General features: G+C 39.8%; 3 protein-coding genes across 7 annotated transcripts in view; 2 read left to right on the top strand and 1 right to left on the bottom strand.

Moving 5' to 3' along the window:
• Positions 1 to 348: 348 nt before the first annotated feature.
• On the bottom strand, positions 349 to 4,719 carry LOC126394067 (ATP synthase F(0) complex subunit C3, mitochondrial-like). 4 transcript variants are annotated; one of them, XM_050050652.1, is made up of 5 exons: positions 4,590 to 4,719; positions 4,198 to 4,297; positions 2,289 to 2,360; positions 1,259 to 1,458; positions 349 to 732 (listed from the first exon to the last, which is right to left on the bottom strand). In XM_050050652.1, the coding sequence occupies exons 2-5, from the start codon at positions 4,234 to 4,236 to the stop codon at positions 618 to 620; spliced, it is 426 nt and encodes a 141-aa protein (XP_049906609.1). In that variant the 5' UTR covers positions 4,237 to 4,297; positions 4,590 to 4,719; the 3' UTR covers positions 349 to 617. The 4 variants fall into 4 exon arrangements, with proteins under 4 accessions (XP_049906609.1, XP_049906618.1, XP_049906625.1 ...); XM_050050661.1 differs by having other exon boundaries at positions 4,557 to 4,613; XM_050050668.1 differs by lacking the exon at positions 4,590 to 4,719 and adding an exon at positions 4,561 to 4,585.
• A 2,798-nt stretch (positions 4,720 to 7,517) lies between these two features.
• Positions 7,518 to 10,813, top strand: rrad (Ras-related associated with diabetes). Its single transcript, XM_050053327.1, has 5 exons — positions 7,518 to 7,672; positions 7,960 to 8,351; positions 9,061 to 9,134; positions 9,247 to 9,451; positions 9,827 to 10,813. Exons 2-5 carry the CDS (start codon positions 7,979 to 7,981, stop codon positions 10,102 to 10,104), a joined length of 930 nt encoding a protein of 309 aa, XP_049909284.1. The 5' UTR covers positions 7,518 to 7,672; positions 7,960 to 7,978; the 3' UTR covers positions 10,105 to 10,813.
• A 193-nt stretch (positions 10,814 to 11,006) lies between these two features.
• cdh16 (cadherin 16, KSP-cadherin) overlaps positions 11,007 to 21,683 on the top strand; it is a 35,869-nt gene continuing 25,192 nt past the window's right edge. Inside the window, exons 1-7 of one of the 2 annotated variants that reach the window (XM_050045588.1) lie at positions 11,007 to 11,076; positions 11,597 to 11,647; positions 11,756 to 11,854; positions 15,226 to 15,360; positions 15,614 to 15,746; positions 16,345 to 16,503; positions 18,709 to 18,905. In XM_050045588.1, the coding sequence (XP_049901545.1) occupies positions 11,603 to 11,647; positions 11,756 to 11,854; positions 15,226 to 15,360; positions 15,614 to 15,746; positions 16,345 to 16,503; positions 18,709 to 18,905 (768 nt within the window). In that variant the 5' untranslated portion in view covers positions 11,007 to 11,076; positions 11,597 to 11,602. Of the gene's footprint in view, positions 11,077 to 11,581; positions 11,648 to 11,755; positions 11,855 to 15,225; positions 15,361 to 15,613; positions 15,747 to 16,344; positions 16,504 to 18,708; positions 18,906 to 21,683 lie in introns of those variants that run through there. The other variant, XM_050045579.1, reaches the window with a different exon arrangement.

The following is a 21,683-nucleotide window of genomic DNA, read 5'->3' as shown; positions in this document are numbered from 1 at the left end:
ATATATTCAGTGATATACTTGTGTTTGGCCATGTCATCCAGCTAGTGTGCTGTCTCTGTGAAGTAGCTGTACATTAGTCACTCACTCTACAGCAAGAAACAGCACTTCAAGATAAAAGCTCTGTGCTGGAAATTCAGTGTACGTCAAAATAAAGTGTGTTTTCTACAAACTTGACATTCAGAATGGACTCGCGACCCACTTTTGGACCATGACCCACCAGTTGGGAAACACTGGTGTAGATAACTGTTAGCCTTACCATTTTGTCAGGAGAAACACAATACTACTTTGAATCTAAATCAACATACAAAAAAAAAGTCCCACTACCATTTACAAATGCACAAACACACATTATGAATTAAACATTTTACTTCTGTTATTGGTTGCATGTTTAACAAAAACATTTGATTAAATATACAATATGGCAAAAACCACCATTTAAAATGATCTGGGTTTGCCAGAGTTCCTTACACAGTTGGTTTACAATCTTTTAAGAAACACCAGTGAACAAGAATGGGCAGCACAACAAGCTGACATCATCGTACCATTCAAGGGCATCTCAGACTGCTAAATCTTGTTAACATTGTGATGTATCCCTTTGCAGCAAGAGCCTAACTGGTTTACATGGCAAACAGAATAAGGAATGCAACCATCAGACAGAAGAGACCCATAGCTTCAGACAGAGCGAAGCCCAGGATGGCGTACGAGAACAGCTGCTGCTTCAGAGAGGGGTTCCTGTTGGGAAAGAGAGAGGCAGTTGAGACCAACAGGAGGTACAAAGTGTTGAAAGTACAACTACCATGATGTTTCAGTGAGCAGACATCCCCTGTGTTCCCCAAGAAGGATTTAGCATGTGACAAAATAATTCCATCAATAACTGAAAGGCATTGAGGCAGCACAAACCCATGACAATGTTGAATAATTATGTTGACCTTAAAAATTCACTTAAGAGACTCAATTCCTTTCATTTAAAATGTTAATTAAATTCATTTTTGACCATGGAAACATTTGGATTCAAGTATTCCCATGTTAGTATCATAGTTATTACCATTAATATTAAAAAAACAACCCTCTAACTGGCAGAAATCCCAGATGTGAAGAACAACTTAAAGCTCATTATTGTTTTTTGGCCAAAACTATATCTGTCCAACTAATTAAACAGAAATTAATCGATATTTTTTTTCTATGACAGTGCTCACAGACACATGAACATTCCCTCCTTGGTGGAGACGTCCTAGAATGACAGATGTGTTTAATTTACCTGGCATATCCGATAATAAGGCTACCGAACACTGTTCCAATTCCAGCTCCAGATCCGGCCACTCCCACGGTGGCAGCACCTGCTCCAATGAACTTTGCGGCAGTGTCGACATCACGGCTCACAGCACTGGTCTGGAACCCCCGCACCGCCACCTGCTGCTGGGAGGCTACAATACTCTGTGGTGCCAGGAGTGAGGCAGTCTGAAACACAAAAAATACTGAGGTTAGTACAAAACAAAGTCAAAGTCAAAGCATACAGTCAATTTACAGGCTCCTCTTTGCACAAAGTAACCTTAAAATATCAGCAGAGTTTGTTCTGGTGTTGCTGCTCATTGTCAGTCCGTTTTGATACCTCACTAGCTGCTGAGGTTTTACCTTCAAACTTGCATCTCTGATCTGCTAAAAACTCAAGTGAACTTTGTGCAGCTTTAGAAAGGTGAATAAACTGGCATTGTATTTGTACAATAGTTGCAACCCACGTGCAGCTAATTTTAGACAAATAGACAGGCTAGCTAGATTTTATCATTGATGCAAATGCCAGCAATGCTTTTGCTTTTGCTGACAACAAAACATCTAATGATACTCTTCAACAGGAAACTGGGCATGCTGCAATAAGCCTCTAATCCTATCACCTCACCGGTCTGTTGTTGGCATCATTTTTTTTTTCCTTTAGTAACTTTGTTGGGTAGCTCCATTAAGCAGTGTTATCATATGCAGTTTGGGCCTCACGTCTTAAGTACTGCATTAGGGTAAGTGAGTAAGGTTAAAAAAACAAAGTATAAATCAAATTCCAATTTTAATGGACTTAAAATATGTTGAGAAGTTTCACAAATACTTACCACTATGCTGCTGAATTACCTTCCTTTAAAATGTAAAGTGTTCTTTATTTGTCACTCCTTGTATGTGAGATACAAGGTAATGGGAATAGCAAAGTAGATTAATGGAGCTTTGATAGCTTCAGAGAGCCACTCCTCTGTGAACACTCAAAGTCAATGAATCAGTTATAATTCCCAGTAGAGATAGCTGCCTACCTCTGATTTCCTGGCATCTGAGACTACTGCTGCTGAGAGTGGTCTGTACAGCGCCCGAGATCCAGCACGGACCTGTATCAAGACAAAACAAGAAGACACATTTAGTTGAGACAGTCATGTTTTACTGACACATGTCTGTATAGTTTAAAATTAGCTAAGAATACATCTACTCTGCTAAAGACAGCTTTAAAAGCATGTGGATTCATCTACAATGATATTCGGCTTTTAGCAAATATGGCCAGAGGTGGAAGAGGTATCAAAATCATTTCTTAAGTAAAATTAATAGCTCTAAAATTAATAGTACTACAGCACAAAAATAATACATTACAAGTAAAAGTCCTGAATAAAAAATTGTACTTAAATACAGGAGTATTAGCAACAAAGTGTACTCAAAGTATCAAAAGTACTCATAATGCAGAGTGGCTACTGTCAGTCTTATATAACTGTTTTATTGGATCATTATGTAGTCTTATGTAAACAGTACTTTCATTTTGTTGTTGGTCAAGGCTGAGTTGATTTTAACTATTTCATATACATTTTGGTAGTTTAGTCTGTAATAATAGATCATAATTTTTTAAAGTGATCATGTTTTTTGTGAGTAAAATCTTCATTTGAACGGTAGTTATAGCTCTTAAATAACAGCAGTGAAGTAAAAAGTGCAATATTTCTCTCTGAAACATAGTAAAGTTAAAGTTTAAAGTAGCAAAGGTTGGATGAAGTCATTGTTTTGCGAATTACTAGCAAGTCTGAAGTGTTTGCATTCAAGTCCCAAGTCAAGACAGGCAAGTTCTGAGTCAAGTTTCAAGTTCTAAACAAGTAATAATGCACTATTCACCAAATGCACTTCCATTTTAACAACAGAGTAATAATGTATGAAATTAACAAAAATCATGACTGCTTTTTTAAGTTGTATTTGTTTGTTTAAACAAGTTCGTTGAGGGTCTGTAATTTTTGACCTGCAGGTTTTGCATACCGCGATTCGTTTTTTGTCGACCACCACATCGTTTTTGTACATGAACAAAACTATCTTCCATATAATTTTTTTTCAACTGGCGCCAAGTAACGTAACATTAGTTCTTCATGGTTCTCTCCCGCTACTTGACTGGATAGTCTTGGATTGGTTAGTGTCAGCTTGCTGGGAATGAACAGCGTCAACTTTAGCTGCTTCAGGAAATAACTAGTGGCACACTTTTTAAATAACAAACTTCTTAATGTTTGGGCTTAGGAAAAGGTGCCAGATATTTTCAAGTCAAACGCTCAAGTCCAAGTAAAGTCACTTGTCATTGGTGTGTAAGTCCAAGTCAAGTTGAATCTAAAGTCATCAAATTTGTGACTGAAGTCTGACTTTAGTTCAAGTCGTGACTCGAGTCCCCACCTCTGAAATGAAAAAAAAAAATTCAAGTACAAGCATTTTGCAAGTGTACTTTAGTATTGTTGTAAATGTACTTAGTAACCTCCCACCACTGACTATGGTCAACTCTGGCTAAAATCCAGTTTACAACAACACCAACAGTGACCCATAATAGGGTTGTTTTGGATAAATTCTGCTCAAACCCCTCTGTTATGAGCTTGAATATGGCTGCTTCTCAATAGTATCCTTTAATTTAGGTGACACTGAATCCATATTAGCTTTAAAAAGGTGGATAAGCTGTATCACAGTGGGATACTATGGACAGGCTGAGCTCTGTCTTGATAGTGTCCAAAACAAGGACGTCCTTGCAGGTGAACACTAGCTGACTTTAGCAGAGGGTCAAACACGGCTACATAGCTAAGTGCTAATGTTAACAAGCTACATTAAACCTGCTGGTTGTCTGCCCTTAAAACAGACTGACAGCTTTTACACGCTGTCATGATAAAGCACTGGCAGTATACGTGTATGTGATATCTCCATTCATTGAAGCAGACTCACCAGAGAGGGTGTGGAGACGAACTTAGCACAGGCGTACATTATGACGGGACTTAGTGGTCAGGTCAACCGAAGGAGCTGGCGTTAATACAGTGGCTACCGTCTGTGAAAAGCAATGCACAGAAAACAGCAATGAGCAGATACAGTTACATGACACTGCAACTGGTAAGCTACCCAAGAAAGTACAAAGTGTGCAAAGTTACGTGGACGCACACAAGTAAGGTCAAGATTAGCTGCAGCCCGAACAATGTCGCCAAAAACAAGCTAGTAATAAAATAAGATGAGCTGAGCAGGTCTGCGGATAACAGAGCTACAAAGATACACAGGTACACACAAGTGTCACGTTTAAATATTTAACTCACACACAGTTTGTAACAGAGGAGGTTAGCTCTCACCGGTTTGAGTAGAGGTCGAAGACACGAGAAACATGCGCATGCGCAGTAACAAGTTATAGGGTTGATTTCCGGTTTCCTGATGTGGGAGCTACTCAAGGCAAGTTAATGGCTACTGTCCAGTCCAGATGGGCCTTTATGATAATACAGCGTGTTTAAATGTGTTTCCAATAACGTTAACCAGGACAGTCCAGCACACAGACTCTCTGGCACTGCCTGCAAAGGGAATATATTTTTCACCTGCACATATACACAGACATCTACCTGTTGTCTACTACCCCCTAGAGACCATTTGAACAAATTATAATACTGTACACACATTCAGTGAATCCAGTGTACTACCACTAAACATTAAAGCCTGCAAAATCATTCAAATTCTGAATGAACAAGTTTGTCAAAGTCCCTGCAAAAATACAGAGGTAATTTACTGTATATTGTTATGTTTGTCATGCAGAAAGGGCCAGTAACTAGTTGTGAATATTTAATTAAATATGGATGAAATAATAGTTTTTTTAATGACAAAATGTTAACAACTTTTATAAGTGTGCAATCTATATAGAGGCTGATATATAGGCCAATAGCAGACAATAAGAAACAAGAAATTACAGTAGCTTACAGAGATGCCAAACTGTGTTTGAGGTCATATAGAAACTTTGTTTGCTTTACATACCCACTTTTTCCAGCAGAGAGCACTGTTGGTGTTTCAACTGTAAAATGTAGATCTACTTTATATGTTTTCTGTTGAAAAAAACGACACAAAAAACATTGGCCAATGCAGTGTCATCAGATTTCATCAAAAGTAGCCCACATTAGCAGTGATCGGTGGACTGCAACCACACTGACTGAACAGGCCCTTAAGATATCAGGGAGTCTAACAGGTCCTTAAAGTCTTAAAATGTCTTAAATTCAATGTTACAACAGTAAGACTTTAAAAGTAATTAAATAGTCTTAAATTTGAATTTGTGAGGCTTTCACTTTAATTTCATTTATCCATTTTTAATTTATTTTTGTTAAAATGAATGAAGCCTTTCTATGTGAAAATCCACATTTCTAATGTTACAAATCTTTAAAAAACTATAATACTGTCATTTAACTTCATACTTTCACTTACCTGTTGGCAAAATGTAGATTGACTTAACTCACTATAATAACCATATTCCCACATAAGACCTACCTCTGCACAAGACCACAGATATACTACTTTCCTGCAGTGCTTATGATTTGTCCAAAAAATCTGTCCTAAATTCAGTTAAAAGGTGTTTTGAACAGGTCTTAAAAAGCATTAAATTTAACTGTCTGATATCTGTAGACACGCTGGATATGTATATTCTTTGAGTCCTGACATGTTACCTTGGCAAGTATGTTTTACACAAAAATGTCTGATCCCTGGGGAAATCAAGTGACATTTGAATCTGATCCAACATTTGCCTCAAAGTGTGCGGTCACAATTCTCACATACTGTGTGTACGTATTTCTGCAAGATGTCACCTTGAATATTTTATAAAACCACTCAGTGAGAGCACATGTCCAGACAATCCTTAAATTTGCTTTTTTATGTGGATACAGATCTTAAACAATATGTGGACTCCAGGAAGAACAGTATGTGAAAGCTAAATAAAAATACACACAGTCAGAGATAATCATGGGATACGTATGTTTATTTTGATTAAATTCAATAAAATCCAAGAAATGCTTGTATCTTAAAGTTAATGTGTAATGTAATATCGCAAAAGGGGCCTTTGAGACAAATTAAATGTGCAAAGTAGATTACGAAATAAATGCTATAACATCAGTAGTATTAATACATATACCCATCACGGTTATTTGTGTGTTTGTTCATTATTATATATATTTAAATATTTTCACATCTATTTACTTTATCTATTCTTATTTCCCAGTAGGGACAAAGACAGTCATTTGTAATGTAAGATCTATGGCCACAAGGGGGCAGCAACACACCGTGCAGAGTCTATGATACAAACTGGAAAACAAATTCATTATGTGCGAGAAAATCTATGTAAAATAGGCTGGATGCAATATGAAACACAAAAACACATGCAGATGTAAAATATAGAAAACTGACCTGAAGTCATTTAATATCGATCAGGACAGAGATCTGCCTCTGTTATATTATGTTACAGCTTTGATATTTTAAATAGAAAGCGTTTTGCATTATTCAAAAGGCATGGATCAATAAAACCAGATATTATTAGTATATTTCAGGCCTGTCAGCTGTGAAGATTTACAACTTCAAATGCGAGGACCTATGGTTTTGTGGCTGCAGCCTACATTTTTCAGACAGGAAGGTGGTGGGTGGAAAGATGGGGATGAATGATCGATGCGTGCCACCGTGTGTGGAATTTTTATGTTGTTTTCACGGCCAAATTTAAATACACCATTTTCCGTTTATGCACCAAACTGAATTCATATGTGATGGTAACCTAGGTCTGTTACAGTCTGCAGCATCAGTGCCAAATATTTCTCATGTATAACCCCTATGCATTTATAAAATGTGCAACCCCCTCATATTAAAATGAAAATGGGTATTGTAGCCTATGATTGTGGCAGTGACCTCCACCTTGCAGCGACCACGAGGCTCTGAAACTGATTTTAAGGAAGGCAAACGATCATATTTCTATCAAAGCCTTCGTCTGGTTTATGCATTGCGCCCTATTGCTCATTAACATCTTGCATCATGTGGATATCCTTTCACCGTGTCTAAATTTATCCCCTAAATTGCTATTAAATATTTATATCACTCTAGCTTTAAGTGGGCTTTCCCTCTTCAAGGATTCATCTCTGGCCGCCCCCTCAGAGGTAAGCTCTCCATTTGGCGAAGCGGAAGGGAGATTCCTCAGCTCTTCCAGTCATACACCCCCTCCTCTGTATGATGGCACCGTTACGCACCACTATAATAAGAGAGAGACGTGATTTTCTGGGGCGAATCCCTGCCGACGTCACTCCCAGTCCTATATAAATATCCTGACTCTGATCAGACTCCAGCAAAACCGCTTTTCGGCAACAGCAACTCTACAACAACCAAGGATTATTGGATTGCCTTCGTTGGATTTAATTGCCAGCGCCGAGTAAGTGTCTTTAATATCAGCAGCTTTAGTTTTATTTTGCGCTTAATGTTGAGTGGAGTTGGAAAAACATGGGCTAGCCAGGTTGACATTTTTAGGAAGAAAAGGTTTCATGTTTGCTCCAAGCTACTCATGCAGCCAGATGTTTTAATTTTACAGCATGGCTTATAATTATAAACATTTGTGTAAATACTGGCATTGTTCTACAGACTTTGCGCCTGTTCTTTACGCATGTTTATGTGTGATTTAACATCAGAGCACAGATTTACGCATGTCACATCTATCCACAGACTCCTCGGTATAAGCACAATGACTTTGAACAAGGGTGACAAATTGCGGAACATGGACAAGAGAAGAGGAAGCATGCCGTTCCCCATGAATCTACCAAACCTACACCGGAGGAGCATGCCCGTGGACGACCGGGACCTGCGCGCCACGATGCCACAGACCGGGCAAACCGACGAGCTGTCCAACCTCCTGCGCTGCACGTCCTACTCCCCGAACGAGCAGCACCGGGGCAGCTGCGCGTCCGACTCCTCCGATTCCGTCATCTCCACTGGCAGCGAGACCGAGTCCCAGGTGTACAAGGTGGTTCTCCTCGGGGAGCACGGCGTCGGCAAGTCCAGCCTGGCGCGCGTCTTTGGAGGAGTTGAGGATGCTGGTCACGACTTCGATGAAGCAGGTAAATGGTGATGCTGAGGATGAGTCATCAACCCTAGCAACACACACTCACACACACACACTCACAGACACACTCCAGATGTCTGTTGTCTGTGAACATACATGTTATAATTAGGGCTGTCAGAGGGTAATTAGCTCTTCAAAACACTGGACAATACACAGGGCAATTATATTACAATTTATGCCTGGAGATTCAGTTTTAAGATATGAAGCAACAAAACTTTGGAGGCCACTTTTTAAATGATCCTAACCTTTAAAAGAAACCAACACTCAAGCATGAAGATGTGGAATTTTCCTTTAAATATACATAAAAACCTTCTCTCAAATTCAGAATTATGTATGAAGACAGTCATTAAGTTTTGCTGATAGACTAGGGGAAAAAACAGTGATCTTATTTTTGCACGCAAGAGTGTGCATGCATTGATTATTGCTATTTCCATCTGTGGCGAGGCACCAGCCCTGCCCTCAGTAATACAGCTGTCAGAAACACATCCAATAGCATAATGTGAAGGGAAAACACAAAAGGCCAGTCATGGCTTGATCGCAGGCTGTGATCAACATTCTGCTTCAATGTGTAGACTACAAAAGGAAAAAAAATTAGTGCTAAAATCAATGTGAAGAAAAGCAGTAACACACGACTGTTCAGATAAGAGACACTCTGCTCCTTTCTCTCAGTGTGTAACATTATATTTCTTTTTCCTCTCCCTCAGGAAACACATATGACAGATCTATCGTGGTGGATGAAGAAGAGTCATCCATCGTGTTGTATGACATCTGGGAGCAGGTGAGATATACATCATTTGTGCTATGTTTTCTCCATTTATATTGATTAATGGAGAGGAAAATATGGTATCAAACATGTAATGCTGAACTCGCTATCTGTTTCTTTCCTGAAGGATAACAGCCAGTGGCTGAAGGATCAGTGCATGAGGATGGGAGACGCCTACATCATCGTGTATTCAGTGACAGACAAATCAAGCTTCGAGAAGGCGTCAGAGCTGCGTATTCAGCTGCGCCGCGCCAGGCAGTCAGAGAATATTCCCATAATCCTTGTGGGCAACAAGAGCGACCTGGTTCGGTCCAGAGAGGTGTCTGTAGATGGTAAGTCATTGTGATTAACTAACATTTGAAGCTAAAATGTGCCATAGATGTATGATGTGTTGAGATAGTATATGTTTTAAGCTCGGGGGAAGTGGGTCATGAGGTTTTGTTGTTTGTAAAACATCATATTATTTGAAGCTTAAAAGTTAGTTTTAAGGATTTTCATGATCAGATCAGACAGTACTGGTTGGGCTTAACTGGCTTTGGTGGACTTAGGCCACATTTCTCATTTGACTGCTCAGGTTTAAGCCAGGCCTACATTCAGATACCACTGCAAACTAAAGCCAGAGTTCGGAGACTATTACTTTAATGTTTTCTCACTGCACATCCACTCAAAGCACTAATTTTCCCTTCTCCATATGTTCTCTGTCTCAGAGGGGAGCGCCTGTGCGGTGGTATTCGACTGCAAGTTCATCGAGACGTCTGCATCCCTTCACCACAATGTGCAGGACCTATTCGAGGGCATCGTGAGACAGATCCGCTTGAGGAAAGACAGCAAGGAGGAGAACGCACGACGCATGGCCAACTGCAGGCGTAGAGAGAGCATCGGCAAGAAGGCCAAGCGGTTTCTGGGCCGCATGGTTGCACGCAAGAACAAGAAGATGGCTTTCAGGCAGAAGTCAAAGTCCTGCCACGACCTAACAGTTCTCTGAGGAACAGACGGGACAGACGGACATTTTTTTCTTTGGCCTCTGAAGACCAGACGCTGTGTGTGTTTTAACACTAACCCTAAAGGACTAATAGAGATGTACAGAAATATATTTTTATTTTTTAGACACCAACCAAAAGCAAAGAAAGGACTCAATTAATAAAAACATTACTATTCAAAGTCATATCATGATAATGGTGATAACCTGCATGACGCTTTGCAAACATTTATTTAATTTTTTTTGTCTGCCTTAAATATGTTGCTGTCATAATATGATCAGTATGTATGAGAAATCCACAAAGGCTTGTTATTTCTAATGAGTTGCAAAGATTGCCTTGCTGTTGGGTTATTGTTGTGCTCCTTTATTGGAGGGGATTGTTGTATATACTATAACATGAATGACGCCGAATGCAACATACATCTCATCATCCGAAAAGACACAGTAATGGATCACAGTGCTTGGCCATCTGGAGTCATATTTACTTGAAACGTGGTACGCAGGTTCGTGCCTCTCTCGGCCAAGCTACTGAGGAAAAGTCAAAGATGCGAGAAGACGTCTGTTTTTCTATGTTGTTCCATGACATTGACTTCAGATTGTGAATGTATGAGTAAAGCAATAAGTTATATTAGTCTCGTGAACCTTGACATTATTTGGAAATTTGTTTACGTTGATTTCCTTTTTCAATAAAACATAAAAATCAAAACATAAAAAATCTTCTCTGTCATTATTCCCAAAGCAAAGTGTTGGTGATGTTGTGTGGGCGATTTACATCCCCATGAATATTCATGTGATCATATCAGTGGAATGGAACCTCACTGGCCATTGGTTTTACAGGAAGGAAACATGGTAGTTAAGCATGTTTATCTGAAGGTGTTAACCATTAATCCACCCAAGGAGTACAAGTGCGCAGTTTTTCCACCCAATTTAAACTCCTCTCACACCTCTCAGAGGGAACACACACATCATTTGAAGAAGGTAAGACACACTCTTTTGTTTATAATGGGAGGAAAATCTAATATGTTTTGCTACTTACCTTTTTTTTTTTCCATCTTTATCATCGTCATCACCTGCTGTTGCTGAGCCACAGTATATCCAGCGTTTGTTTTTATACTTTAGAGGCTCGAGTTTGAGTTAACTGAGTATAGGGCATTATTGTTACTTGTACACTGCACCATAACTTGTGATTGGTTGCTAAAAAGCAGCTCGAGACATTAAGGCTCCAGTGAATTTCCAGCTAACTTGATTTTAAACAGACAAAAGTTTCACCTTTAAATTAAATGTGGCTTTACTGGTCTTTGCTGCTGACTGGTGTTGCTTTAAACTGTGTCGCAAGTGGTTACGTATTTAAATGCAGGCTGTCAGACCTTTAAAAACTTTGAAATCTGTGTGTATGAAACATAACCACGGTGGTGAATCAGTAACGAGGCTGAGATTCTGTTGATTGTTGGGCTGAGGCCATGTGGTTTGAAACACTGTGAATATGCCACATTTACAGGGACTCATGGCTGACAGAGGCGCTACGACAATGCTCATCATAGCTCTCATAGTAAGATGTTTTCTGTTATTACTCTTAGCTGTTATACTTGTTCATTTACAGGAGCAAATGACTGCATGAACAATGTCACTAAGACACGCTCCGTATCTTGTTTTGTAGTTGGTGATACTTTACACGTTTGCACCATGTTCTGGAGCAAATGTTAAAATCGGTGTCCCTGAAAACTATGACGGCATTTTCCCATGGTATCTAGCCAAGGTAAGGCTTTTTCATTTACTTGAATTCACCAAGCGGATGCTCATAGCGCTCATAGCCTTTTGATAAGAAAGTAGATGTGTAATTCTTATGGATCCCCAGTCTTACAATTGTAACCTTTGAAACTATGAGGATGAAAGCATGTAAATCTAAGTGAATCGTGTTCATAAATACAGTAATTTGAAATGCAGGATGATAGTAACTCTAAGCCTAGTAACTCTGCTACAAAGGCTTAAAATCCTGCTGATGAGAGTGATCATTCAGTATTTGATTAGCTTTAATGAAAGTCCACTGTCCTCAACATTGAATTCTTTATTATTTTTATAATTACTAGCTTTCCTTGAGATTAAAGTAGGTTAATGGAAACATCTCCCGCCTGTTCGAGCCTGTTCGTCTTTTGAGGAATATGCAAAAAAAAAGACCATAATTGTGAAAATGAAGGTATAGAAGGCCACAATTGCGTCAGTCTCTTTTATTCTCTACCATCTGCACTTAAGGTTGAAGATGTATGAACATGCTGCCGTCATCACCAGACTATAATTGGAGCGTGCACAATGCAGCTCAGACATCAGCCTCTGCATTCAGTCCAGCTGCGTGGCAGGCGGGGTGTATTGTTCATACATGTCAGTCACTCAGGCATTCTCTGGGCTGTCTGCGGCACTTTGATTTATTGTGACATCATCACATCTTGTATGAAGCACAGGCATAATTTCAGTCTTTGCCTTAACGCACTTCAAATAGCACGTTAATGGCCAGAATGGAGGAGTTGGATAATAAGCCCACTTTGTGTTATAAATGGAAAGGACAGTTGCTGCGGATTTCAAGGTAAAAGCTCTTCAGGATAGTTTATTCATCAGAGATGGCGACGCTTTTCAGTTCTCCAATTTTAATTTCTGGAATCATTGATATAGCAAACCTTGTAAAGGACAAAAGCACCATCATAATCTAGGGTGACCATATTTTGATTTCCAAAAAAGAGGACACTTGGCCCGGCCACGAGATAGCCTACTTAAATGTTACTCGCAGTTTACTCAAAGATGCCTTATAATTTTAATATATTTAAAGTTTATATGTATGGATAGAAAATTCAGTTATATTACAAAATAATATCTCTCAAAGACAGAAATTCAGATAGGCCCCTAGATAGGGGACACATACACACACTAGAGTGTGGCTACCCGATCCGAGCCTGACGGGTCCCGACGGTAGGCCTACCCGACGGGCTCGGATGGGGTTTGGTCAAAAATGTATAAATTGTATTTGGGCTCGGGTCGGATTCGGTCAGCTTTCAGTGAAAATGTAGTGTAAAAATAAATAAAATCCTATTGTCTGTCCTGTTTATTGCTTGGGCACTGTTATTTACGTGACAACACCTGAACATAACACACACAGACACACACTGGCTGTTTGTTTCTACCTCTCCCCTCGCTGGAAGTCTCGGACCTCCTGCCGCCCGCCTCCGCCTTGATTAAACGCTGAAAATAAAATAAAAGAGGGAGACAGGTGTCTCCTATTTTATCTTATTTTGTTTTATTTCTCTCTCTCCCCTCGCTGGAAGCATCAGACATCCCGCCTCCCGCTCCCATCTCAAACACAGAGGTCTCCCTCTCCGCAGAGTCCCCATGGCGCACGCCCGGCCTGTTAAATAGCCTGTAACCATAACAACTGTGTGACACAAACTCAGTGCTTTAGTAATTAAATAATGTCGGGCTTGGTCGGGTTCGGACAGAGATATGCGGCCCGTGCCGCACTCTAACACACACACACACACGCACGCACGCACACACACACACACACACACACACACACACGGAAAACCGGACATTATCATCAATTTATAAAAAACCCTCGGACGCCCCGGACAGGACGTGAAAAGTGGACATGTCCGGGCAAAAGAGGATGTTTGGTCAGCCTACGATAATCATCTTGTAGGCGACTGTGAATGACTAGCCTTAACACACCTCTGGCTCTAAATGTAGACATTTAGACTCTGAGATATTTTTGCTTCGAGAGGACATTCATTTAGGGAATTCAAAACATCCAAACCTGCAAATCTAGGCTGAGACTTCTGACAAAGTTCTAGGATTGTTATAACAATAATTTGGTCATCAGGCAAGTTTAATGCAGGTGCTGACGAAAAGAAAGCTTTTTCTTATTGTTAACAAATGCCCTACCTGTCCGTGGCACTCAGGCCCAAGCCAATTAATTCATACTGAAGATGTTCAGCATGGGTCACAACTATATAGTTTAATTTATATACAGCTTAGAGTAATTTTCTAAAACAGTTTGGCACTGTGTTTTTTTTTACAAGCGTTACTCAAACAGCAGTAAATAGTTTAATTGTTGGGGACTATTTTCAGCAGTGGATTAATACACATTTTGAGTGCCTATGAGATTTTAAAGCAACAGGATGGCGTATGTGGAACTAACTCAAAAGACATGTTCATGATTATTAGGGTACGTGTCAGTCAGCACATAGAATTGACCCTTCGCTAAGTCCCGCCCCCGGACGCAGACTGACCAATCATAGCGTAGCAGTGGGACAGCTCAAACTGGTGTCCAACAACAACACAGCTGTGCTCCATTGACTCTAATGCAGTCATTTCAGATTTCCTTCCTATTCAGGGTGGTCTTGTTGATTTCAAGCAAAACGTTGTGCTTGGGACACATGTATCAATGATACTCGTTACCTGGAGAGGTTGGAAAAAGAGATGCATTTCCCCTCCGTTGCAAAACCAAAATCAAACCCTGAAAAGTGTAGGGTTAGCTAGCTAGCTACTGAAGATATAGCCTACTGAATGTATACACATGCTGCTTTTGCTTTTTAATGATTATAACAGTGAGTAAAGACTGACCCAGCTCTACAGGAACCAGTGAAGGGAAGCAGGGGAACTTCTTCAATATTGAACCAGCTGTGTGTCATCGCAGTGTGTGCAGATGAATGGTGTTTGGTGTCAGCACAGAGGCGAAGCCAAACACGGTTCATCTGCACACACTGCGATGCCACACAGCTGGTTCAATATCGTCAAAGTTTCCCTTTATATTCATTGTCTTCTGTGGCGATCAGCAGTGATGTGGTGGTTCACTTTTACACTGTGATCTGTAGCCTATAGTTCGGCTTTAGCTTCTAACTATCTTTGTCTTTTTAACCTGTTGTTGCTGCTGAGTCAGTTTGACATCCTGGATATTCTGTAATTACTTAATGTTTAGTTAAAGTTTTTCTGATTTGCACGTTGTGTTTAATGAAGTGAGTGACAGCTGCAGTGACCACTCCGTGGCTCCAGTCCTCCTACAGCTTATTGTTTGTGCATATGGCTTGCCTTTAAATAGGAAAAGAAAGTGATGCTTTCTGAATTGTCCTCTGTTCTGTACAGCTCAACAGCCTGCCACGTAATTACAGCGACCTGGTGGTGACAGGGGATGATGAGGGGATATTCGGAGTCGACGCTCAGTTTCTGTACGCTCAAAAACCACTGGACAGAGAGAAACAGCCATCTTACTCTCTTCAGGTAGAATATCATAACAGAGTAGTGATATACATTTTCCATACGTGTCTTAGCCAATGAATAGTTGATTCAAATTAATTAAAATTCACATATATAATAAGGTTTTTATATTCTTACGTGTTCATCATATGAAGTTCACGTGCTTATCTTTAATTATGTATGAAGAATGAATCACTCTCTGGATTCTCATGGGAAGACTGCATGCTGACATCAGAGTGTAATCCAAAGACACCTTCGAAATGTGTGTGTAATGCAGGTGTCCTTCAGAACATCAGAGCAGCACCGTCAGAGCTTTACTGTCGAAGTGTGTGTCAACGACAAGAACGACAACGTGCCCACTTTCATAGAGGAGAGCATGAGAGGCAGCGTGCAGCTCGGGCTTCTCAAAGGTACGAGAACCTTGAGCTACGAGGTCACCGTGTTGCACAACCTTTTTCAGTCTGGGTCGCTTTTGTCAGTCCTGCTACATGGAATACAAAAACACATTCAGTAGACAATGAAAACCATGCCTGACGTATCCCTGGAAACTGCTATTTATACCTAACCTCTGTATTAATAGAGTCAATGCACTGAATCAGGTGCATTAAGATTACACTTAATAATACTTTGTAATGTATTATATGTGAATTCTTAGAAGAGATGGACCCCAACACTCCACAAAAATCCTTTATAGCTCATTCTATAAATGCTGGTTACATGAATCTACAGGGTCACCTCTTGAAACCAGCTCTCAAACTATTTAATAACAGTTGTCTCATGTGCAAACCATGCATTTTGCTGCATCAGTTACCTTGGGTACCAATATATTTTACCTATACAAAACCAACACTTCAAAAGACTTGTATATCTTTGGTTTAATGCCTCCTTATTGGAAACATCCCATGTCCTATCCCTCTCTGTAAACTGAGAAAATTAATGTGCTTTGAGTTTGTGTTGTCTGTAATACAGAAGATAACATTTTGACCTTGCGCCACTGGCGTCTCTCAGGGATCCCATTCATGCAAGTGGAGGCGCTGGATCGTGATGACCGCAACACCGCCCACGCCGAGCTGCGGTTCAGCCTCATGGAGCAGACACCCAGGATTCCCTCCAGCCAAATGTTCTTCATTGACTCCATCACCGGAGAGGTTTCTCTCACTGAGGAAGGTCAGTCCAGAAAGTAGCGAGTTAGTGTGACACTTTGTTTGTCCCCAAAGGGAAGTTTTTTTATATGCATGTTTTTTTCAGGGAGCTCACAATGCAGGGATACATGAACTCAGTGAGCTACAGTTTAGGGTTAACTCTCTGCAACTTCAGAGGCCTATTCTTTTCATATGCTCACAAATGCTTTTTATTGCATGTTAGAAATGTTTGAGGAAACTACTTAGTTATGGAATGATTAGTCTTGATTTTTTATTACAGTCATTTTCAAAAACATTGCTACAAATAAAACATATAATTGATTAACATTCTCCAACAGGTATATTGATATCAGCCAATAAGTAATAAGAAACTATAGTACCGAAATGCTCAACATATGTTTGTATTTGGACGTTTAGAATCAGTGTTGCCATTTCATAGTTTCTCTACCAAAGAGTTGTGGCAAATTTATTTCCAAATGTAAAATATCCTGATCAGTACCTACATATGTTGGTCATATTTCTTTAAAAATATCAGCCGACATATCTTTATCGATTCCTGCCTGAAAAAATCCAGTATAGGTCGGAGTGCTAATTTGGAAACAAGCACGGCTTACATAAAGTTTTTGAATGTCAAGTAAAGAAGAGACGTGAAACCTCTCCTTAAAAGGTCGGATACTTGTTAGTTATACTGACTGCAGTTCTTAAAGGAGCAGTATGTAAGATATAGGGGGATTTAGTGGCATCTAGTGGTGAGGATTGCAGATTGCAACCAGCTGAAACTTCTCCTGGTTAGATTTCATTCAGTGATCATTGTTCAGGAGATTTTTACCAATAGCCGAATTATCCTTTATCTTCAAAACAAACAAACCAGCTGATTAAAACTGGTAAAAACACTGAATAAAGCAGTTTCACTTTACAAATCAGTGTTTCTCCTACACTGTTTGGCACATTGCAGATGGGCCACTAGCTCTGTTTTCTCTGATAATGCAATTAGTGCTCACCTAATTTATAATCCAGATGTTCAGGAGGTGGTTACTGTGAGCGTAATTATCTGCAGAGGTTTCTTCTTCTCCAAAACAAAAGGACCCAGTGATTTAAACCAGTAAAACTACTGAATAAAGCAGTTTCATGTTAAAAAATCAGTGTTTTTATGCCACTCTCGACACCAAGGGTCTGCATATACGCTGGCCAAAGTGAAAACACAAGTGGCCCTATCTTTTGCCAGTGTTTGGTTTGTCTGTTCTGGGTTACTGTAGAAACATGGCGGTGCAACATCTCCGTGGATGAGGACCCGCTCCCTATTTAGATATAAATGGTAACAGACACACAGCAATTCTTATTTTCAGGTGATTATACACTAAAGAAAACTATAAACTATAAACTATATTATATTCCATTTCTACCAACTTATCCCCCAAAATCTTACACACTGGTCCCTCAAAATATGATAATAAAAAAGAGGAAGATTCACCGATACGTCCTGTAAAAGCCAAACATGAGATATTTCAAAGAAAATATAATTTATCTCGGAAGGGTTCAAGTTGTAACACATTCAGCATCACTGCATATTATATATGAAATAAAGTGATGTATTTATGTTGGCCAATAATACTTCTTTTAGACAATTAGACACACACATACCTACTGTAATAACCCTAGATGCAGTGAAGTCGTGTGTGCCAGTACTATTTCTGTAGCTCTGGTGATGCCCTTTGTTACGGCTTGGCCTGAGCTGGATGACTTTCACACCTGCCGGTCCCTTCCGGCCCACACTGCTGCTGCTGCTGGTTTCCACAGAGCTTGATAGTAGCAATGAAAATCAAAAATGACCTCCTTGATTTTCTACTTTATTTTCAGGCGGGCTGTAACTGATGGTTGTGATTACCTTCACAGTGGGTTGTCTCTGTTATTTCTGTCTCCACTTTGGCAGGAAATTGAAAATTAAGTGAAGGATCGAGCATTCACGGACATGTTCAATATAGCAGTCGATGTGTGTAATGTAAAAGTAATCTAAGGAAATATATAGTTTGTTATAGTTTTTGTGTGTTTAATAAACCATCACACATTTTTTCCTTTGTTGTGTCTCTTTGTATTTATTCTCCTTTCTTCATATATTTTGTACACACACAGTATCATGACATTAAACACTGCATACTCTAGGTGTCTTTGTAAAAGAAGTCAGTTCAAAAAGGAAACTGAAAGAATTACTTTTTTTGATCTCTCCCATCAGGAGCCTCTGCTCTGGACCCCGAGATGTGCGGCCGATACAAGCTCCTAGTGATGGTGAAGGACATGGCCGGGAGGGCGAATGCCTTCTTCACCACCGGCCTTGTTACTGTTGAGGTGACAGGAAACACCTGGGCATCGCCTGACCCTGTGCGACTCCAGGAGAACCTCCCAGGCCCGTACCCCATCCCCATCTCACAGGTGAGGCAGCAACAACCTCCCTGATCAACATGTGCTCACTCTGAAACACAAATCCACCACTTCAGCATGTAAAGTGTTTTCACCCATGGACGTTAGAACCACTTTTACTTATTTGATTCTCGCCATACATCATGCAAACAGCTGGGGGGTAAGTGCTGGCTCTATTGTTTATGCAGTTCCAAGTGTTATATCATATTACAATAAAACAAACTGTCAATAGCCAGGACTGAGTAAAGTGGCATCACATTGCCAGTTGCTGTTTTTAGTGGCTCTTGGGTCCTCCTAAGTGACCAAATACTGAATTATTGATGCTGTTCAAATGCCATGGATCCTTTCAGGCTACCTCCTGACTGAGTCACTTTAACTCCCGTAATCACTCACTCTCCCACCCACCCACCAAACAACCACCACCACTCTGAGGGTTATTATACAAACCTAACAGCTTAAAGGCAAAATGTGCCTTGACGTGTAGACGTCACATATGGCTTGTTATTTTAATCCTACTGTGCAGCGCAGTATAAAAATGTTAGTATTTCATGTAATCTAAGAAAAATCCTGGACCAAATTAAATATACACTAATTTTTATGTGCATATGTGTCTGCTTAATATCTCAACTGTTATACAACCTTAAAGTCTGCTATTCACACACACACAAAAGTTATTATTATTATAATCAATACTATCTTTTATATTTATTGTATTTGTTACTAACTAGAATAAAAGCTAACAAGACATCATCACAAATAAAGAACTCTGCAAACAAACAATAATACCAGATAAACGATAGGAGAATACGTTTTGTGCTGCACCCTGTATGGCTTTTGCCCTTTTATTTTCTCCTACTCCAATTCCCCATAATTCACTCCACTCCACCATTTCCCTTATGTTTGATTTTTTTTGGAAAGTAAAAGATCCACCACTGTGAATATCTTTCAGTTTGAGCTGTTCGTTGGATGAAACAAGACATACGACATCATGACGGACTGTGGAAAACTGTTATGAGCATTTTTTTGCTATTATCTGGCATTTTTAGACCAAATGAATTATTAATTGAGAAAATAATTTGCCAGATCAGTTGATGATGACAATGATTGTCTGTTGCAGCCCCACTTGCCAAATAAGTTTGCTGAAATCAAAAACTGAATACTGAATAAAAGTCCCCAGGAAGCTACAACAGTAACCATGGTGATTTCATGAGGATATAGGCACATTTTCAGATCTAAAGCTGGAAATCCTGTTCAGATAACATTTTGGATGTAGTCTCTTCCTCCCTCTCTCCCTCTCTCTGGGAAAACTCTATAAGCCCATTCACTAATATTTTATTGTGGACTAAGTGCAAAAAGTGTCACCTTTAAAATCTACTCATCAGTTAACACTTACTGTTCCACATTACTGCAGTACCGTGATGTAAATTCAGTTGAAAGGTCCCCTCAGGTTCTCCCAACGTATCTCTGTCTGTCCCTGATCTTGTCTAACCTTTTGGTTGTTGTAATATTAGCCATATCAGCTACGTGTCTATAAATAACTCAAAAGCCCTCATAGGTTTTGTAACACATGGAAAAAAAAATCCACCAGCCGAGGTAATTTTTTAAATCTGCACGGGGTAAAAAAAAATCATCTTTGTTGAGAACTGTGGAAACAAAGAAGCTTGTAGAGCTGATTCTGATGTAGGATTAAATGCACGGTGCAGGTCCTGAGAGTCACTGTGGCCAGTAGGTACATTGCAGTGCCTCCCCTCCTCCTGTTTTCTCCCACCTCCCCCTCACTCGCCCTCAGCCTCTCGTCTCTCCTGTTCTAACAGCCCCTTCCACCCACTGAACACGTGTGGATTCACAAGTGTAGGCACATTTGATTTTTTTTCCCATACTTTTCAAAGGCCAGTTTAAATCTACAATAATGTCTTGTAGGTTTTAACACCTAATAACAAATGTTATATCACACAGCTTGGTGACTTTGAAAGGATAATTCATTTTCATAATTTTAATATCAACAAATAGCATCTGCGCCTCTTTATGTAAATGAGGCTGTGTGAAAGAATTTCTACTGAGCAGATTCCCCTGGTGTATAATTAATCTTTAGTTTGTAATAAAAAATGTGTTAAGAGAGTGACAAATGAAGCCTCTATTGTTCCATCACTGCACCGTCTGCATAACAACCATTTAGTTACATCCAGAATCTAAATCACACAAAACTGGATAAGTTTAACATGGACGTTTAGTTGGGGGAAGCCTCATTTCGCCCACGCCGAGTGATTGTACTGCTGTGCTCAGTAGGTGGTGGGATGAACCACTGTTATGACACATGCAGAGATAGTCATGTTCAAGAGCCCACTCTATGGATGTCACCTCCCCTACTGCCTCAGATAAATGGAGCAGTCATGTTCACATCCACTCTTCTGCAGCAAACGTCTTTTGACATTCTTCGTGGTGTGACGACATTTTGACAGATGCTGAAATCAATCCGCTGCTTAGCATACTTTTTGCATGTTTCAGTAAATGTCAGCTGTAAAACTAAGCCGAAATTGCTGCTGCGTTCAATTTGACTCATTCTGCAATCAGATCAAAACAAGCTCTGACTGTAATTTTAAAAATGAAATCCAGGCAATTGTTATCAGTACTTTTGCGTCAGCAGGGCCAGGAAGGTTAATTTGAGTGTGTTATCTATCTATTGCATGTTTCTGATTGCCTCTCTATGATTATGTAATGCAATCACTAGAACTATTTGATCTGAGTAATGCAATCTATTGAGACTTCGGAGTGGAGCCTGTCAATGTATGA

This window comes from Epinephelus moara, chromosome 1, assembly GCF_006386435.1.
Source record: "Epinephelus moara isolate mb chromosome 1, YSFRI_EMoa_1.0, whole genome shotgun sequence".
Lineage (NCBI taxonomy): Eukaryota > Metazoa > Chordata > Actinopteri > Perciformes > Serranidae > Epinephelus > Epinephelus moara.
Note: the sequence above shows the minus strand (reverse complement) of the source record. Positions and strands in the feature narration are given on the sequence as shown.

Excerpts from the sequence above, each read along its gene's own strand:
- rrad (XM_050053327.1), top strand. The coding sequence starts at position 7,979 with ATGACTTTGAACAAGGGTGACAAATTGCGGAACATGGACAAGAGAAGA. Across the intron at positions 8,352-9,060 it reads TCACGACTTCGATGAAGCAG|GAAACACATATGACAGATCT; the intron begins GTAAATGGTGAT and ends CCTCTCCCTCAG. Across the intron at positions 9,135-9,246 it reads TGTATGACATCTGGGAGCAG|GATAACAGCCAGTGGCTGAA; the intron begins GTGAGATATACA and ends TCTTTCCTGAAG.
- LOC126394067 (XM_050050652.1), bottom strand. The coding sequence starts at position 4,236 with ATGTACGCCTGTGCTAAGTTCGTCTCCACACCCTCTCTG. Across the intron at positions 2,361-4,197 it reads TCGTCTCCACACCCTCTCTG|GTCCGTGCTGGATCTCGGGC; the intron begins GTGAGTCTGCTT and ends GTCTTGATACAG. Across the intron at positions 1,459-2,288 it reads CAGATGCCAGGAAATCAGAG|ACTGCCTCACTCCTGGCACC; the intron begins GTAGGCAGCTAT and ends TTTGTGTTTCAG.